Raw genomic sequence first — 16,714 nt, 5'->3', positions numbered from 1 at the left:
ATAATTGATTTTGATCGCTCTACAGAAAAAACTATGATTTTTTACAGTTCTCCCATATCCTTCACATGGTATGCTGATCACTTCCCAGTTCAAATCATTAAGAAAAAAAATTACATAGCTTGTTCTGTTCATAAAAACAGGCATAGATGGGCACCTCACAGCCCTGAGCAGCCATAAAACTTCACGTGTCTTATTAAAGTTACTCATAAGAGAAACTTTAGATCAAAGCAAAGTTTCCCGTAACCAATCACTGTATTAACAGTGCCACCTTTATGGCTTTCTAGCTGCTTCCCAGTTTTCCAAAGCAAGGTAACTAAAGCAGCAATGACTACAAAAATGGACAATATATTCAGTTTGACAGCTGCTAAAGGCTAAAGTTTACATCTGTATCCAAATATTCAGAAACGTTTTTACTAATACCACTCTTTAAGGCCCGACCTCCGAAATATTCTGGCATTCCATGTGATAATTTTCTTCCAAGTTATAACAAAATAAAAGATTTAGCCATGATCTTAACCATCACTTTTATAAGATTAAGATTTTAATAACCACGATATCCTGACAGCTTGGTGATCCATTCCAAAAAGATGAAAAAAAACATGTGGAAAGAGACGGACTGACAATTGCTGGGGAGAGGGAGATCTTTGCACAGGACGTTATCTCTCTCTCCTTTTATTTAGAAGAGAGTGAACAGTTTTCAGTGTTTTAAAGTTTAAAAATGCAAGGAATAATATGCAGTCAAATCAGTTAAAGATTTTCACCCACTAGAAGTGGGTTTTGTATTTTGTTTATTAAGAGTGAAATTATTAAATGCATACTAGCATGCTCTTTCTAATTGAAGTGTTAGAGATTTCCCATATCACAGGTGATGAACTCAGAAAGAAGCAAGAAACAGAATAACAGCCCGTTTTCCAAGACAAAAACTAGAAAGCGGAGATCCTAAGCCTTGTCTGGTTCTGCTCTCTGTAGTCTCAAAGCCCAAACAGACCCATAGCTTCCCCAAATATTAGTAAGTTTTAACCTAACACTTCTACTGCACTCTGGCCACTTACACTGTGAAGAACTTCCCCCCCCCCCCCCATGCTGGAGAAATCTTCCCAGCAAAAACCAACTCAGTTTTCCTTTCTAAGTATCAAAATTAGCATTCTCTTCCCCAGATATATCTAGGAAAAATGGAAGCATAGCTTATAATATTTTTTCCCCAGTCCTGACAACTAGCCTTTAATTTACTGCCATCTGTACTCCAGGAAACTTCAGCCCTTTCATTAGGAAATCCCTCCCACAGATTTACTTGTAGGGAATGGTTCAGATCTGAGCCATGTAGTGCAGAAATTAACTTGAAGAAATCACACATCCAGATCCAAACCAGCGTATTATTTAGAAAAGATGAATTATTTAAGATCAATCTTCACTCACTATTTTTAATTTAATGTACAAGTCTTCTAGCTTTGTTAGCATTAGACTATACATCACTCTCATTCACAGAGAAGAAAGTTAAAGCAGTTGTAATAGGAGATTTGCAATCTTCTGCCCTAACCAAAACAACAGAACCAACTGCACAATTTGTTCATCCAAAGAAAACCTCAAATAGAGCCATGTTTCCTCAGACATCCTACACAACTGTAGTACTTGCATACAAACTGTCTGCAAGCCATCCCCAGACTCAAAGCCCTTGGAGGTGCCGACTACACACTTATCAAATAAAGTTACATCCAGAGGTTTCAAAGTAACAGCAGAAAATGTAAACCCGTACTACAGAATTTGAGATGAAAAACCACAAGCACTCCCGTTTCATAAACTGCACTTGCAGAAGTTAATAGGAAGACTGCCTCCACCAAAGGTGTCACTCCTCAGAAAGAGGAGGTCGAAGCAGCAAGCTATTCAAACACCACCGGGATCCAGATTCAAACCCGCATCCTACGTAATCTGACATATCAAGTCACCACCAAAAAGCTAGAGTTTTTAATGCACAGAACATTTAAGGAACACACTGCTAGGTTTCCGATATCGAAGGAAACTCTTGACAACAGGAGCATTTGGCATTTAAAGAGAAAAGAGAGCCTCTGAGACTAGAGAAGCGAGCATCCAGCCTCAGGCCACAGCACAAATTTCTATCAAGGTTTCAAAAACTCACTTCTGCCCCTCCAAAGACTCCCCCACCTAAAATGAGGGCACCTCCTCACCCCCCCAGCATCCATCAGAGCCTCAGAAGACCAAAACATAGAACCATCAAAAACCCCCCACGTTTCTCCAATAGCTTTCAGATCTGCTACATGAATGTTTTGCTAGAGGAAATGCCTGAGCAAGGAGCCTTAGACAACTGTTTTACATTAAGGAGGAAGCAGTTCACTGCACGAGTACTACACGGTGTACTTTTAGGAGGTGCAGTATTGCGGCCACAGTTGCCATTTTCAGTGTCTGAGAATAAACACAAAAGCTGCCAATGCTAGGTTGCATAAGAGCACTTAAAGCACACGGTTATTTACAAAAGCCGAGGTAATTATAATGCGGGAGGTGGATCCCAAACAAACAGACTTGACTAACACTGTCAAAAAAAGGAAAAAAAAACAAAACACAACAAACCCACAGAGATCTACAATTACCAGCACTTAATTGCGGGACAGCTGCACGAGCAGCCTCAGTCCCTCGCTGCACTACCAATATACGGCCAAAAAAAACAGTTGGAAAAACGTTCTGTTTAAAAATGCAAGCTGATGTCAGAAGCTACACGTAGAGGGGAAAACAGGAAAACGCCGTTTCTCTCGAGAGCTCACCTGATCTGGACTTAATGATATCGCTGAACTCGCTGTGTCCCCCGCCGGGTCCTTCCTCCGGATCGGAGACGCGGGCCATGCTCGCGGGCCGGGGTCCGCCACGGGCGCAGCCTAAATCCGTCGGGAGAGGGCTCTCACGGGCGGGGGGGGTCCCGGCTCAGCACCAGCACCTACGGCGCAGGACGAGGAGCGGAGAGGGACCGTAACGCCACGGGCTACCCCAGGTGCAGCCCCGCCCGGGAGGCGCGGGCCGGGACCGGCGCTCGCTGCCCCCCGCCGAGGGACGCCTCGGGGCATTTCACAAGCGGGACGGCGCGGAGGGGTGCTGCTGGCCGGCTCGATCCCTAGCCACGAAAGCAAAGCTTCGGCCATCCTCTGGCGACAGGGGCCCCCACGCCCACCAGTGCACCCCCGGGGGGGGCGGGGGGAGGACGGGACGCGGCCCTTGCAGCGACACCGCCGCCACCCGGGTGGCACCAAACGGGACATCCCCGCGTGAGGGGGGCGGCGAGGCGAGGGAGCCCCGCTCCCGCCGGGCGGGGCCGTGTGCCCGCTAGGAGGGGGCCGCGGGCGGGCGCTCCTCCGGCCGGCCCGGGGGTGGGAGGGCCACGTGTGGGAGAAGCCACGAAGCCTCTCTCCCGAGCGAGGGGAGCCGAGCCCGGCCCCGCGCACCGCCCCGGGCAGCTCCCACCCGCGCCCGGCCGCCGCCGCCCCCGCTCCCCCGGCGGGGGTTTTGACCCGGCGGGCGGCCGGGCGTGCCGGCACCTCCTCCCGGCTCCCCGCGGCCACCCCGGCCCGGCCCGCCCGCCCGCAGGTGCGCCCGGCCCGCGGGTGTTACGCCCCCGCCCCCCCACCTCTACCGGCTCGGAGTTGGGGAACAAACTTTCCGCCCCTCCCGGAACCCCGATGCCCGCCGTCTGCCCGGGGCTGCGGGGGCACCCGCCGCCGCCGCCACTCACCCCTCGGACACGGCGGCGGGAGGCGGTCCCGCTTCCCCACGGCTCGGCTCGGCTCGGCTCGGCTCCTCCCCGCGCCCCGTCCCCCGGCGGCGGCGGCTCCCGCGGCGCTGTGCTGCGCTGGCGGACCCACAACTTTCTGTGCCAGCCGCTGCCGTCCCTCCTCCTCCTCCTCCTCCTCCGCCCCTCCCGGCCCGCGGCGGCTCCGCCCCGGCCCCGCGCCCCCTTTGTTAGCCGGGCCGGCGCCGCGGGTGCGGGAGGGCGGCCCCGGCTGCGCGGCCCCTTCGCCGAGGGGGCGGGAGGGGCGGGGCTGCGCCCGCCGCCGGCCCCGGACGGGACGGGGCGGGGCCGAGAGGGGCGGGGCGGGGCCGGCCCCGCCCCTGCCCCGCGCCCCTGAGGGCCCCGCCCCGCGGCGGGGGCTACGCCGCGCGATCGGCCCGATCGGCGCCCCTCCGCCTCGCTCCGCTCCTCCCCAGGGCCTCACCTGCGCGCTCCCGCCGCTCCCTTCTTTTCCTTCCCCCACCCCCAAAAGGCGCCGTCCCGCAGCGCTTCGGACACGCGGGCAGGGCGGGGCAGGGCGGGGCTCTGGGGCTCCCTCGCTCGCCCCCCGTCTCTCCCCGTTAGGCCCGAAGTCGCGCGGCGAAGGAGCGTGACAAAATCTGAGGGGCGCAACGGTGACAGGGTTACGAGCGGGAAACGTCCCTCCCGAAGCTCACCCGGGTGTCCCGGCCTCACCCCACGGCGGGGTGTCCCGGCAGGCGGGGGTCCCGGCGGCGTTAGGGGGCGGCACGGGAGCGGCGCGGGTCGGTAAAACTGTGCTGCGCGGGGTACCTGAAGTCATTTTTTACGTATGAACAGACACGCACAGTTAGTAAAATATTCAGCTCGCGCTAATTAATTTATTACCGCATTTGCAACCTGGGAATGCGCACACTGATTTTTGCTCGGGCAAGCGACCTTCACTCACCCGCGCCGCAAGGCCCTTCCTACAGCCCCCCACGCGCGTACGCAACGCGTGGCCCTTATTTATCTCCGTGAACATCAGTCTGAGTGAAGTTTCAGAGATACCAGAGAGGCGCCGTAGCCGAGCAATTGCTCAGTGCTACCTGCCAGGCCTCAGCCGTCCGTCCCAAAACGTTTTCAAGGTTGGTTAGATGCATTCCCAATGCTGCCTTAATAACTAAACCAGACGCTGGCCAGCAGTCTGCAGAAAATAAGCTGCGGAATTTATTAGCTAGAAGAAAGGAGGGAGCCCAGGCTTGGCAGCACATCCGTTTTGTGTCTCCAGGTGAACAGAAATTGGTAGCAATGAAATGAGGAAGATTTTTCTTCAAAAGTCTTTTTTGTTACCCGTATACAGCCCGTGAGTTCACCAGGCACTACAGTTAATAATAAACAGCAATTATGTGCATCCTAGCCTAAGCTAACATTGACGTTTACCCACGCTTTACTATCATCTCTCCCGGGGTGGGGGGGGGGGGGGAAACTTCAAAGAAAGAAAACAAGCTACCTGTAAATTATCATTATCATAATTCTAACTGCATTTAACATTTTTTCCTCAAACTTTGGTCTGTGCAGTACGTGGGTAACACGGACTGGGACTTACCGTTTTGCACCCCAAGGAGGCAGGGCCTTGCGGGCAGCGCGATACGTTTCTGCACTTCGAAGAAGGCCCAAAATTGAAAACGCAACCTTCTGACCATTCAATAGATTTCCTGGGTGATTCAGTGCGAATTAGTTAATTCATCTTTGATCTGCTTATTACAAACCGCTGCATGAAGTCATTAACGGTTCTTACTTGTAAAAAGATAATAATAAAGTGCCCAAAGTGTTGCAATGACTGAAGTTGTGAATCTGTTAAGAATTGCAGATCCTGGATGACCAACACCACAAAACCGCCGTTAGCGATACCTATCGCTGTCAAACTGTAAGGCAGCGCTGAGCAGCAGGCTGGTTTTGTTGGAAAGGTAACGGTCTGTGTTTATGCCTGTTTGTTTACATTATACTGATAAACCTGTACTGTGAGCATAACGCTTGCACTTAGCGGAGCACCCCTCGTTCCTTGCCTTCTGCCTTGCCGCTCTTGACCGCACAGACGGCTTCTCCGCCCCACCCCGTGCATTCCCTCTGCGTGCTGGATTTTCAAGGCCCAGTGACAAACAACCACCCAAATACTGGAAGCCTGGAATCCAGATGTAACCCAGCTGCTTTTCATACAGGTCTTCCACAAACAGGACGAGAGACGTACCGGCCCGTGTAACCCGGTGCCCGCCCAAGAGTCAGCACAGACAAAAATCGTCATTTCTCACTGCTGGTTATCTAGCAGCGGTGGGGGGGCCCGGAGATCCCAAAGCGCTGCGTTGCCTTGGCTAATGCAAAGAAGCCCTAAGTGGAAGAAAGGCCTTTCTTTTGGAGGCTGCGGTGAGGGGATTAGTCATTTCACAAAGGTTACCCAAGACCGCTATCAGGTAGCAATAACTTTGATTGCTAAAAGCTGCAGTCAAGCTGATAAGCGGGAGCAGAGAGCTGGTATATCCCATTTCAAACCAACGTGTGTAAGCCCAACGTCCTGATTTTTATAGTCTTGCACTGAAAGCACCTACAAATTATTTCTCAAAAAGAAACACACTTCAGTATAACCTTATAGCATTTTCTTTTTTCCCTCCTTTTTCCTCTTTTTTCTTGTTTGGTTGGGGTTTTTTTTTCTGTTTTAGACAGAAGTAGCATCATTATCTTCTTTGAACTGCGGAGCACCAGCAGAAGGGTACTAGAATGACGGGGCTGCACACTACCTCAGGGAAGCAGGAGAATTTTCTTCCTGGTTTATTTCAAACATACCTCTCTCCAGAGCCGTCCTTGCTCAGCTGCTGATCAAAGCCTGAGTTTCCCAAGCCAGTTATTTAGACTGTATGCTTCTCAATGCAAGGATTATAATTTTTATACCTGGATTTCTAGGCACACATCCCTCAGGGGAAAAAGAAACACCCTAATCTTTAATATTCTGTACGTGTGCATGCTTCAGGTCTCTCTAATTTTGTATTCCAGTGATTGGCAGAATTAGAAAATAATGACTAGCACAATTTTAAAGCCAAACAAAGTCTCCACCCAGTTGTATTTCTAAAACCTACATCCATTTACAAATATTTTGGTTGCTGCAGGCCATTACTGTTATGTGGATTGTGCGGCACAGTTTGCCTTTCTGAATAATGCAGAATAAATGAGGGAAAAGAGAGGAAAAGTCCATGAACCCCTTCAATAACGTTAAGAAAGGAAAGGCAAGGGGAATACAGAAAAAGAAACTGTGAAGAAATGGGCTGAGATGATCTGCAGCCCTTGAACTTTCACCAAAGTACATAAATACTGTATTCCTTCGTGCATGAAAACAATGTGAGGCTCTGAGCTCATCTTACCTTGTCTCCTTGTCTTTTCTTTGTTCTTAGCATTTCTGCTTTTGGAATACACAGATCATTGATAGGATTAAGATATGACTAGGAATTTCATGTATCTCATTACCTTGAGACTGACTGCTATAATAATGCGTGTGCCCATTCATCAATGTTTTGTCATGATTTCAGAAAACTATTCCATATTCAGAAAGACACAAGATACCAAATGGATTGCTTTATAAGTAAAGTATCTTTATTGTCCCTTTCTGCATACCCCATCATGTTGTCACTCGCAGTTAACAGATTGGGCAGGCTGTTACTCAAGAGACCTTTTTTTTCCCACAGAACTTGCATCTGAATTCAAGGAACAGCTCCTTGGTGCTTCGGTGCGTCGGTGCTTTGGTGCTGCACTCTTACTTACTTACGCAAGCCCCTTACTATTTTCATTCTCTCTTATCCAACGAGAAACATATGTAAAAAGACATCTCTATGTGTTCCTCTTGTGAGGAAAATGACCAAGTTTTTCTAAAAGCTTGTGTTGGTTTTATCTACAACTCCTTTGGCAGTACCTTTGAAACACTTCAGTACACCGGGCGGACATAATTAGCGTGTTCCTCTCCCTTTCTTTTGCTGTAATCTAAGTGCTTTAGAGTTATCTTCATTGTTCAACTAATTATCTGATACTAATATATTCTAAATCAGCCTTAGCACAATTTTTAAAGGTGGGAGAGCATTTTCTATCCTCAGCTCCTTAGTTTGGGATCTGATTTTAACATTACATTTTACTTTCATTCCCAGCTCAGCTGCCTTTGTGTGTAAGCTCCTTTCAAACTCCTCCAGGAATTAGAGCCCGTTTGTGGCAGGCACTGTAACATATCTTAATAAATTCAAGACCGCTTTGCCACACAGACGTAACCATACATCGGGGCAGCAGGTACACAGTGCGAGAGGGAGGGACTGGGGCAGAGGCCAGCAGGCTATCGTGATAAATATGGGACACCTGGGTGCAAGATGCCCTCCGAGCAAAAGGCCCGTCACCTGCACCGCCGCAGGACCACCTGAGTGTCTGCGCGTCACCGTTCTGTGCCCTCTTCCCCTTTAACCTAAACAGAAAGCAGTGTATTCCCCTTAGCGTACTTCCATTTCCACAAGTTGGGGTCTGTATCTTCAGTAGGTTCTCTCCACTCTATTTTTATCTCATTAGATTCGATATATCTATCGATTAGATCAGATTCAAGGGAATATTGTGTGCATAAAATACACTGGAACTTCGTATCTTAAGTTTCAGCAATTTTTTATAGCTTCATTATAAAACCCAAGAAAATGGCACTGCATTAACAGAAATGCTGACATCCCTTTAGCTGCAGTGACATTAATTGAAACTACCATAATTTATCATCATTCTGAAGAATATAACCTCTAAAAGTACATTAAATAAGAGTGCATTAATGAACAATCAGGGTAATCAATTTACCCTCCCAACATAACTCTCTTAGCTGCAGCAGAGGATTGGAAAAAAGACCATCAACAACAAAAATGCCTGTGCAAGACAGAAACCTTTGGCCAACACCATGAGGCAACCCTCTGCAAGGGCAGGTGTGAGCCGTTCGTCAAAGTCACTCCTAACACAAGCTGCTTTCTGTTTGTTTATTTAGCCTTTCTGTTTATTTCTTTTGCTCTTGGCTATTTTTTTCAGCGCCACTCCATTCTCATTTGAATAGCCTATGCTATTTGTTTAGTGGCTAGACACATAAATACCTAATGCTTGTACAATTATAGGCTAAGTATGCTTTTTCAGCAAGTTTATCAGTTAGGGGTTAGAACAGGAAACACAGCTCATGTGTTAACAAAACATAGAAACTCAGGTAACTTGCTTAGTTTTAGTAACTTGGTTCACCCTTTGCAGAAGGAAAAAAAATACCACCTTCCATCATAGGCTCATTATTTACTGAGAGACATAGTATGATAGTTGGACAAAGACAATTTGGAAGCGCTTTAAAAATGAAAGCACTCATCACTCTGCAAAAATAGTTATTGATGGAAAGTACGGAAAGGGTGTTTCTTTGTAAAGCCTTTATTTTAGGCGTAGGCAGTGGGAGAAGATGCAGTTTATTCTCACCAACCTTAAGAAGCAATCCCTTACTATATGTGAATCCTCCCAATGTGGAGTGAGTACAAACCAACTCAAACACAAAGGAGGAATGAAACAAATCAATTTTTCACCATCAGTCATTACTTTTTACATTTGTTTGCCTCACTTTAGATCAAATCATATAGGTATGTGTCACTGTGTCTTTGCCATTTCCTCTTAAATAATCTATGTGAATGCTTTGTGCTTGACCTTTTAAGAAGGTACCTAATTAGATTTTAAGGTTTTATATATAAGATTGCACAGGTTTTGCCATACCTGCCGCTGCGAGCGTGCCCTTGGAACCTCCGGGAAGCCCAGCTCTTAACTAACTCTGTATGGGTTTACAAGGCTACCATTAGCCTCCTATTTCCAAAACATGTAAAGCTTTTTTATTGTGCTGAAAGCCTAAATAACTTTTAATTACCACCACTGAGTGGGTTCTTCTTTCCTTGAAACGACAAGGATTTTGGCTTTTAACTAAAGTCCCCATGATAACATTAGATCTGAACATTACAAATGTGTATATAACACTTTAATTCTGAGGAAATGAATGGCCCTTTTAAGTCAGCAGAACAAATCACGTAACTAAAGTTTTATACCTACCAAAGACTTTAGTTACGAGTTTGTTTTGCAGCATCTCAGTTTTCTGTGGTGACACCTGTAAAATGGAAGGAGATGCTCTGCAAGCTGTGGCACCTGACAAAGCCCATTTGTAGATCTCTGAGCTGCTGAGCTAATCTCACTCTGCACTGCTTCACATTTTCACACTCGTGAGGACAATTCGGCCTGAATGAGGTCAGTTTTCGCACGGTACTTCAGCTAATGGTTGAAATAATCCTGACCAAAGCTTCTCATTCCCCTCCCGAGTTGCTCCTGGAGAGGGCACCAGTGGGGGTGTCCCCAGCGAGGCTGGGGGCAGCAATCAGCCGCTTTGCCTGGCCTCCCCGCTCCCCATGCTGCCGGCTGGCCACGACGTGCTGGCTCTGCTTCTTGCTAAATTTCCCCTGCGTGAGCAGGAAATCTTGGCCGCCCCGTTAGGGCAGCCTTCTGTCTGCTTCGTGCAGCTGGGGCCAAGACTGAGGTCTGAACCTAGTGAGTGTGGTGGGTTTTGCAGAGGGATGAGTACTCTGAATTTCTTTTTTTAGACAGTGGGAGGTTCTGAAAGGAGTGCACCATTAAGATTTTCAGAAGCAATGGGGAGCCACGACACCCAGCATGCCAGGCAGTGCTGGCGGAGGTGAGCTTCACACCTCAGATAGGCAGGATCACGAACGGTGCCCTTGCTCTTCCCACACCTGGCACGGGAATTACGTGTCCAGCTCAAGGCAAAGCATTTGGCTCAAAGTACACAGGTCTTAAAGGAACAGAAATTTTCCAAGAAACGTTTGCTGGTTCCTTAAATTATTTTGCAGCTAGTTAAATAACTGCTGTGCTAGAAGCTCTGCAGGCAGTAATTATTGCTCCATTTTCTTCTATTAGGCAGTCCTGAACTGAGCCATGAAAATTGCTTTGAAATCACAGCAGACAAAGAGGAAACTTTTGGACATCATTTATTTTGGGATGTTCCAAACCAAAGCTATCTTCCAAACCAAAAAAGGAGTCTAGCCTTGCCAAGTCCTTAATCACTGAAACGAAGAAAGAGACCACAAAACTGAATGAAAAGATGATTGAAACAATTTTCCTACTCTGAAAAAGCCTTTTTTGGAGTTACTGTCAGAAGAAAATAAGGGAGCAACAAAACCCCTTAATACATCACTGAAGTATCTAACTGGAGGTGACTCGCAGAGGCCAAGTGTTTGAAAAGGGAGCAATGTTGGAGTTTGTCCTTGCTGGGACAGAACTCACACATGGGCTTTGCATTTCAGAAAATAAAGCCTTACCAGCATTTCCGGAGACACTTCCAACCATGTGAGAGCAAGAATCTTCTTAAGAGTATCCACTATACTACGCCATTATAACACAAATGTAACACAATATCTGAGCACTTACGCTTCAAGCACTTACAGACTCATCTTAAAAACATTTACCAGGTACAGGACGACGGTATTATTTACAGCACAGAAGTACCAAAGGGCTCGCTCAGTCAGGATCAGGTGCCATTGAGCTCGACAGTATGTAAACACAGAGCAAGCAAGTCCCTCAGCCATACAGCTTGTGTCTGGCCCAGGACAGAAGATATGTTGTAAAGCTCTGTGACTGTGATCTGACAAATGCTGTAACAATTGTTAAAAAGTCCAATGTATATTTAAAACACAAACGCATCCAAGCCCTGGCAAATGCAGAGTTTAACTCTAGTCTGGAATATGATGCCGTGAACATGAAAAAAAGACAACGGTAAACCAAATTGGGAAGATAGCTCAGAATGAAACTTAATTTTAGCAAATCCTGTGGAACTTTTGTTTTGAGAGTTAAAAGCATCTGTCCTTGCCCTGAAGTAGCAATCATCAGCTGGCAATATTTTGTCAGCATCAGACCAGAAGCAGTCCTGACAAGGGATGTGAGGAAGGGGAGTAGAGTAGAAAACTGGTTTCAGTGAGTATATGACGTGCTACGGATGCAAGTTTTGCTGAAGAGCACAGTTCCCAGCAAAGACCCCTGCAGGCTCACCATCCATCCCTCTCCCTTCATCACTGAGTTTGTTTAAAGTGTTTGTGTGTACCAAACTCCCTGAGACCTGTTCCTTCGACTCTCTGGGTGGGATTCAACAAACACGTAGACATCCCATTTGAGCCAGCGACTCAGTCCCAGTCCCAGGCACCCCTGTGTCTTATACCTGTGTGTGTTTCTGCCCTCCCGAAACACACTGACCCAGCTGACCCTGCCTCTCAACCCACTTGCAGCCAAGCTGGTGGCAGTGTACCAGGAGAGATGCTTTTACTCCTGTTTAATCCATCACGTTTGTTAACTTTTTCTTAAGCAATCTTTAAATTCTTTCTTTTTTACTTTGAAGTGTGTCCTCCCTGCCATATGCGTGGTCCTGAAGCCCACACAGTACTATTGAGTAGTATTTCTTTCTTTGGGAACTGGGAGAGTTTACTTTTCCACAGAAAGAGCTTTGCTATTTTGAGTGTGGAATGAGGTGCGTGACTGCTCCTGGAGGTCCCACTCCAAAAAAGAGAGTGAAGAAAAACCTTGGATGTCTCCCAGTGCAGTGCTGAGCCCAAAGGGGTCTTCTTTGCCAAAAAGGATCAGTGAAGCCTCAATTATACGTTCCTAATACAACACAGAGAGAACTATTAAAGCAGCAGGCCCTGAGATGCATGTTATGAGATGTCTACAGCCCACCACCCTGACAAATGCTGAGGTAGATGTGCTGCAAGCCAGACTGCCTCCAGCTGTGTTTGTAGCAAGGTCTGCAGGGTGCAGGAACAGCTTTGAGGTGACCAGCTGATAGAGCTAGAAAACCAGGCGAGCTCTGGGCACATATGCATCTCATCATGTCCTAACATTTTGCTGTTTCCCTGTGCTCTACTACCTACCCGCATTACTTCTTGTCAGGTAAAAGCTCTGGGCCGCTTCAGTCCTGTGTTTCAGCAGTGCTCAGCACCTCAGCTGCCAAAGAATGTGACTCCTCCGTCCTACGGTTACACCAAGAGTCATGAATAATAATACTGGGGATGCGTGCGTCCCTGTTACAACTGCAGGTCAGCTAGGCTTTTTGTCCTATTTCTTCTCTATATGTCCTTGGACATAAATTGTAATGACAGCAGGTCAAAAATACAAAACAAACATTTAAAGACCAGGATTCTTAGATGCCATTAAAATATTCTGCCCACCTCGAACAAAAGATGATTCATTTGTGAAAACTGATGATTTATTTATAAAGATGCAAAGTGCAAAGCTGCACCCAGATCTCAGAGCGAGAGAGTGAAACAAGCAGTGTGTTACGAAACCCTCCGCTGACACCCGCAGAAGACAAAGTATGTGGCAGAGGGAGAAACACAACAGGCAGAGCATCCTGAGCCCTAGAACAAAGCGGGTAAGGGTTTCTTTGGACTCTTCCATTCCTGCCAGAAATAAACCGCTTGAATAGCTCTTTTTAAAATAGCTGTTGGCCTCATTTCTAACATTATCAAACGCCACAAATCTTCCAAAGGGCCTTCCTCCATTTCCCCACTCCACATCTTTTTCCCACGAATGCCTAAGCCTCGGTTTGTTTTTAGGAATAACAACCAATAAACAGAGGCACAGTAACACTAGCAACGAGAAAGAAACGTTACCAAATTCGAATATGAAAAATGAAGGAAAAACTAAAATGTTTTCAACAACGTCTGAGGAAGCCTACAAGTCCTAGGGCTGATCCAGAAACTCTGTTAATCTGGGGATTCCTTTTCACCTTTAGGATACACTTTCAAATTCAGCCAAAGCTGTTACTAATAATGTAATACGAATTTTGCGATACTCTCCCCTACATACATTCAAGATTACACCATTCCAGCATGAAATTTGTAACGAAACAATACAACTTTATTTGTAGAGAGCTCTGCATTCTCCTTACAGGGCCTCCTCTCCAAACAATAACTGTGCTCAGCCTGGTTTCTGTGCTGAGCTCCGAGTTCTTCCTGAGCTTCACTTGGTGCACTGAGAAGGGAACAACCAGGGAGGCGGTGAGGATCCCGGAGTCACCACCCCCTGGCCTGACAGCAGCAGCAGCATCTCTGCATCTCTTGCAGATAACATGCACAGTGGGATGGCACCAGCCCACGCCCTGGCCTTACTAGGTTTGACCCAGCCCATCACTAGAGCCTTTACCAGAGTTAAGCCTGTACTTTTTCTTTCCTTTGCAGGAATTTTCCATCAACTGTTTCAGCTGGAAACCATCCACCTTCCTGCATCAGGAGAGGCAGAAAGTGGTAAGGGAGAGTGAGCCCCAAATGCTGTGCAAAGCTTTATATTTGCCAGATGCCCCAGTAACTTTGCCAGCCTTCCTCAGCTGCAGGGTACAGGGTCTCAGAGCCACCAGCAGAGCCAGCCACTCACTCTCCCATCAGAGAGACAAACCAGCCAGAGGAATTGTTCCTATTAGCACCTGTAATTCTGATGCCTAAGAAGTTTCCAGCCCTCTCAGACTGGCACAAAGAGGCTTTTCACAGAGGTCCAGATTGCCTCCGGAACCTGTCCTTTCTTTAGGTCCCTTAGGTTTAGTCTGGGGAAGTCTGCATTTTGCCAGGGGGCTCTAAGGGAAGAATTTTGTCAAAAAAACATATGTTGCAATTCATCCTCAAAAGGGTCTACTTTCTGATTCATTCAATCTTCCCTGGAGATTAACTTCACAGACCCAGCTCCTTTGACCGTGCATGATTTACCTTCAGATGATATTTGCCTTTTACAGCCTTTGTGATCTACTTTGTTCCTGAACAGCTCAATTACTTTGGATTTGTAGAAACAAAGACAAGACAACTTGCAGGGCCAAGCAGGTACCTAACCAGGCAGTTCTGCAATGGGGCTGAGCCAGAGGGTAGCTGCCAGCTGAGCAGACACTTCTCACTTGCATGTTCCTACTTCATCTATTTCTCCAACACTGCTGTTCGGCTGACTCCAAAGCAAGCTGCTTCAACACTAAGGGGAGCAGTGGGAGAGTGATGCCAAGGGCAAAGAAAGTAAAAGCATTGCCCCTTTTGGCCACCAGTATACCTACTCAAGCATAAAACTGCACCACGGAAGAAGTATGATGAGAATGAGAGCCCAAAGCCGACGGCTGAATGGATCCAGGCAACAAAACTAGTGGTGGCGACCTCAAACTGCTCTTGTCTTCGTATATTTTCAGACACAGGAAAAGGATTTAGTAACCTACACATTGGTATCCCATCCTATTTAGCCACCCAAGAAGAGGTGACATATGGGGCTGAAGAGACACCTAAAGCACCCAAGGCATCTCAGGTGACAGCACAGGGCTACATTTAGGCAGCAGAACCCCACCTGAAGCTTCAGATACCAACCTAGAGCTGTCAAACACCTTGACTGGGCAGGACAGAGCAAAGTTCTCTTGCAAACAGGGGAAGGGCCACTGCCTCCATGCATCTGGTTGCTGAGAAACAGCAATATTATCAGCTGGTAACAAGTTCCTCATATTTTTCCTACCTATCAGGCAATGGTTTCTCTCTAATTCTACCGAGGAGGCAGATACCTATTATTTCTCTGAACTGGAACAGGCTTTCTCTCTCTCCCTGCTTATTTATCTGTAGGCAATGGGGCCAGCTGCCCGCACAGTATTATCTGACCCTGCTTTTATAGATTTTCCATAGGAATATAAATGCAGTCAGACTCCTCAAGTGGCAGAGACATCAAATGAATAAGATAGCACTGAGTCCGTGTCACACACCTCTCTTAACCACATCTGGCACACACAAGGACAGCACCGTATTTAAGAAAAACCAATAATGAAGTATTTGGGGCACGGAGCATATAAAGTTATTTGTAATAGTAATGTCGGTGGGATGGCCTAATGATAGAAAAGGAGCAAGATTTGAAGAGATGTGAAATAGATTTTATTGGACCAGCTGATACACTTAGGAAAGATAGACAAGTTTTCAGGCTCAAAAAAGTCGGGAAGCAGTTGCTGTCATGACAGACCAGCATCTGGAACGGAACGCTGACAGCAGCAGTATGGAAACGAAGGGGAAAATCATTACGGAAGAAATTATCCAAAGATTATCATCAAATAAAAAAATCCTGCATTATCATGATGGGATAACTTGGGACACTTCCAGAATTTTGTGATCCATGCACATGCGTGATGAAATCGATACTTTTTTAAAACAGTCCTGCTGTTACCCTAAGAGGAATTGCTAGGATGGTTTCTAGTTTAAAATTACAGTGCAGCTAGAAAGAACTGCAGCTCTAAGATGATTTCATTTTAGTGAAATTGCCATTAATGTTTCACCTAATGTAAGCCAATTTTCTTCTTCACTTAGGAAACTGTATCCTTTTGCATTCCGTATTTTATTTGATTGCACTAACAGAACTTTATACCACCCCTTCAAATCAGTGATGCGTTTCTTTTGTACAACAGACTGAACACCTGTCTCTTTTATGAGTATATGATTGTATTTTTGTTAAGAATAAAATAAAGTTAAATATTAACTTGGTTGGAAGAAATACCTTTAAATCAGAGGGACAGTAACATATAGTTCCATTGCTTATCTCATTTGCGGATTAGAAGTCACTCTCACGCTGAGGTTAGTCTGGGTGGGACATTACAAGCGTTTGAGCCATGAGAACAGCATTCTTCATATAGCTGTTTTCAGCTAACACAGTGGGTGGGATTCCCAGAGGAAACTATCAAGTAGCATTACCGTATGTTAAAATAACTTCAGTTTAAAGCCCCAAAACCTATAATCATCGATAGGACTCTGCCTGAAGAACTGAAGTGCTCAGGAAGCAATTGCTTCAATGACAAAATCTTCACAGCAGCAGGCATCAAATGTTCATGTAATCAGCACAAAAAATAAGTGCAAAACGCTTTGT

At 46.7% G+C, this 16,714-nt stretch overlaps 1 protein-coding gene and 1 long non-coding RNA gene across 3 annotated transcripts in view; one reads left to right on the top strand and one right to left on the bottom strand.

Moving 5' to 3' along the window:
• Positions 1-4,005, bottom strand: part of UTRN (utrophin) — a 383,596-nt gene extending 379,591 nt beyond the window's left edge. The window contains exons 1-2 of one of the 2 annotated variants that reach the window (XM_064446971.1): positions 3,734-4,005; positions 2,775-2,944 (exon numbers count right to left, since the gene is read on the bottom strand). In XM_064446971.1, coding sequence (XP_064303041.1) covers positions 2,775-2,853 — 79 coding nt within the window. In that variant the 5' untranslated portion in view covers positions 2,854-2,944; positions 3,734-4,005. The remainder of the gene's footprint in view (positions 1-2,774; positions 2,945-3,733) is intronic. The other variant, XM_064446972.1, reaches the window with a different exon arrangement.
• Positions 4,006-4,320: 315 nt separating this feature from the next.
• Positions 4,321-5,571, top strand: LOC135312855 (uncharacterized). Its single transcript, XR_010372475.1, has 2 exons — positions 4,321-4,597; positions 5,309-5,571. It is a non-coding gene; the product is annotated as an uncharacterized LOC135312855 (long non-coding RNA).
• Positions 5,572-16,714: the final 11,143 nt, after the last annotated feature.

This window comes from Phalacrocorax carbo, chromosome 3 (assembly GCF_963921805.1).
Source record: "Phalacrocorax carbo chromosome 3, bPhaCar2.1, whole genome shotgun sequence".
In the NCBI taxonomy this organism is placed as follows: Eukaryota; Metazoa; Chordata; class Aves; order Suliformes; family Phalacrocoracidae; genus Phalacrocorax; species Phalacrocorax carbo.
The sequence above is the reverse complement of the archived record's forward strand: the minus strand, read 5'-3'. Positions and strand labels throughout refer to the sequence as shown.